We start from the raw sequence: 2,500 nt of genomic DNA, 5'->3' as shown, positions 1-2,500 counted from the left end.
CGACAGAGAGAGAGAGATAGCAATAGTGTTTCTGAGGGGACAACAGAACGACAGAGAGAGAGAGAGATAGCAATAGTGTTTCTGAGGGGACAACAGAACGACAGAGAGAGAGAGAGATAGCTATAGTGTTTCTGAGGGGACAACAGAACGACAGAGAGAGAGAGAGATAGCTGTAGTGTTTCTGAGGGGACAACAGAACGACAGAGAGAGAGAGAGATAGCTATAGTGTTTCTGAGGGGACAACAGAACGACAGAGAGAGAGAGAGATAGCAATAGTGTTTCTGAGGGGACAACAGAACGACAGAGAGAGAGAGAGAGAGAGATAGCTGTAGTGTTTCTGAGGGGACAACAGAACAACAGAGAGAGAGAGATAGCAATAGTGTTTCTGAGGGGACAACAGAATGACAGAGAGAGAGAGAGATAGCAATAGTGTTTCTGAGGGGACAACAGAACGACAGAGAGAGAGAGATAGCTGTAGTGTTTCTGAGGGGACAACAGAACAACAGAGAGAGAGAGATAGCTGTAGTGTTTCTGAGGGGACAACAGAACGACAGAGAGAGAGAGAGAGATAGCTATAGTGTTTCTGAGGGGACAACAGAACGACAGAGAGAGAGATAGCAATAGTGTTTCTGAGGGGACAACAGAACGACAGAGAGAGAGAGAGATAGCTGTAGTGTTTCTGAGGGGACAACAGAACGACAGAGAGACAGAGAGATAGCAATAGTGTTTCTGAGGGGACAACAGAACGACAGAGAGAGAGAGATAGCAATAGTGTTTCTGAGGGGACAACAGAACGACAGAGAGAGAGAGAGATAGCTGTAGTGTTTCTGAGGGGACAACAGAACGACAGAGAGACAGAGAGATAGCAATAGTGTTTCTGAGGGGACAACAGAACGACAGAGAGAGAGAGATAGCAATAGTGTTTCTGAGGGGACAACAGAACGACAGAGAGAGAGAGAGATAGCAATAGTGTTTCTGAGGGGACAACAGAACGACAGAGAGAGAGAGAGAGATAGCAATAGTGTTTCTGAGGGGACAACAGAACGACAGAGAGAGAGAGATAGCTATAGTGTTTCTGAGGGGACAACAGAACGACAGAGAGACAGAGAGATAGCAATAGTGTTTCTGAGGGGACAACAGAACGACAGAGAGAGAGAGATAGCAATAGTGTTTCTGAGGGGACAACAGAACGACAGAGAGAGAGAGAGATAGCAATAGTGTTTCTGAGGGGACAACAGAACGACAGAGAGAGAGAGAGATAGCAATAGTGTTTCTGAGGGGACAACAGAACGACAGAGAGAGAGAGATAGCTATAGTGTTTCTGAGGGGACAACAGAACGACAGAGAGACAGAGAGATAGCAATAGTGTTTCTGAGGGGACAACAGAACGACAGAGAGAGAGAGATAGCAATAGTGTTTCTGAGGGGACAACAGAACGACAGAGAGAGAGAGAGATAGCAATAGTGTTTCTGAGGGGACAACAGAACGACAGAGAGAGAGAGAGATAGCTGTAGTGTTTCTGAGGGGACAACAGAACGACAGAGAGAGAGAGAGATAGCAATAGTGTTTCTGAGGGGACAACAGAACGACAGAGAGAGAGAGAGATAGCTGTAGTGTTTCTGAGGGGACAACAGAACGACAGAGAGAGAGAGATAGCTGTAGTGTTTCTGAGGGGACAACAGAACGATAGAGAGAGAGAGAGATAGCAATAGTGTTTCTGAGGGGACAACAGAACGACAGAGAGAGAGAGAGATAGCTGTGGAGCGGTGGAGGGAAGAGCATAGTTAAATATGGATAAAAACACCCAGGAGATGTACGATCTAGTGCAGTGTATAATTCTACTTCAATCACTCTGTCCCCCGAGCCCTCCCTGCTTTCATTACAACCTCACTGATCTCATCCAACATGTTCTATATCCTACACACTACTCCACACTGTCCTCTCCCCCTCCTCTCCTCTCCAGCCCAACCCCCTCCTCCCCTCTCCTCTCCTCATCCCTCCATCTGTACCTCAGTTCCAGTATGCCTGTGGTATTGAGCGAGGGGTAGACCCTGCGTATGAAGTTCAGGTCTCCCACGTAGAGGCTCCCGTCGATGCCTATTGCCAGGGCTACGGGCGCCAGTAGCTTGTTGCTGTCGGCGAGGCCGTTACAGCTGGGGCAGGAGATAGAGCGTCGACGGCCGTTCCCCATTACACTGCTGATCACAGGGGGCTGCTGTGACACAAACACGTTCTCACCACTACCCTTATGGAGGATACCTAGACAGGACGAAGGGAGGGAGGGAGACAGGGAGGGAGACAGGGAGGGAGGGAGGGAGACAGGGAGGGAGACAGGGAGGGAGGGAGGGAGACAGGGAGGGAGGGAGACAGGGAGACAGGGAGGGAGGGAGGGAGACAGGGAGGGAGACAGGGAGGGAGGGAGACAGGGAGGGAGGGAGACAGGGAGACAGGGAGGGAGGGAGACAGGGAGGGAGGGAGACAGGGAGACAGGGAGGGAGGG

At 50.0% G+C, this 2,500-nt stretch overlaps 1 protein-coding gene across 1 annotated transcript in view; it reads right to left on the bottom strand.

Moving 5' to 3' along the window:
• Nucleotides 1-2,500, bottom strand: part of LOC135526647 (teneurin-2-like) — a 71,719-nt gene that overhangs the window by 38,219 nt on the left and 31,000 nt on the right. Inside the window, exon 13 of the mRNA XM_064955163.1 lies at nt 2,010-2,259. Within this exon, the coding sequence (XP_064811235.1) occupies nt 2,010-2,259 (250 nt within the window). The remainder of the gene's footprint in view (nt 1-2,009; nt 2,260-2,500) is intronic.

Source organism: Oncorhynchus masou, chromosome 32 (genome assembly GCF_036934945.1).
Source record: "Oncorhynchus masou masou isolate Uvic2021 chromosome 32, UVic_Omas_1.1, whole genome shotgun sequence".
NCBI lineage: Eukaryota > Metazoa > Chordata > Actinopteri > Salmoniformes > Salmonidae > Oncorhynchus > Oncorhynchus masou.
Note: the sequence above shows the minus strand (reverse complement) of the source record. Positions and strands in the feature narration are given on the sequence as shown.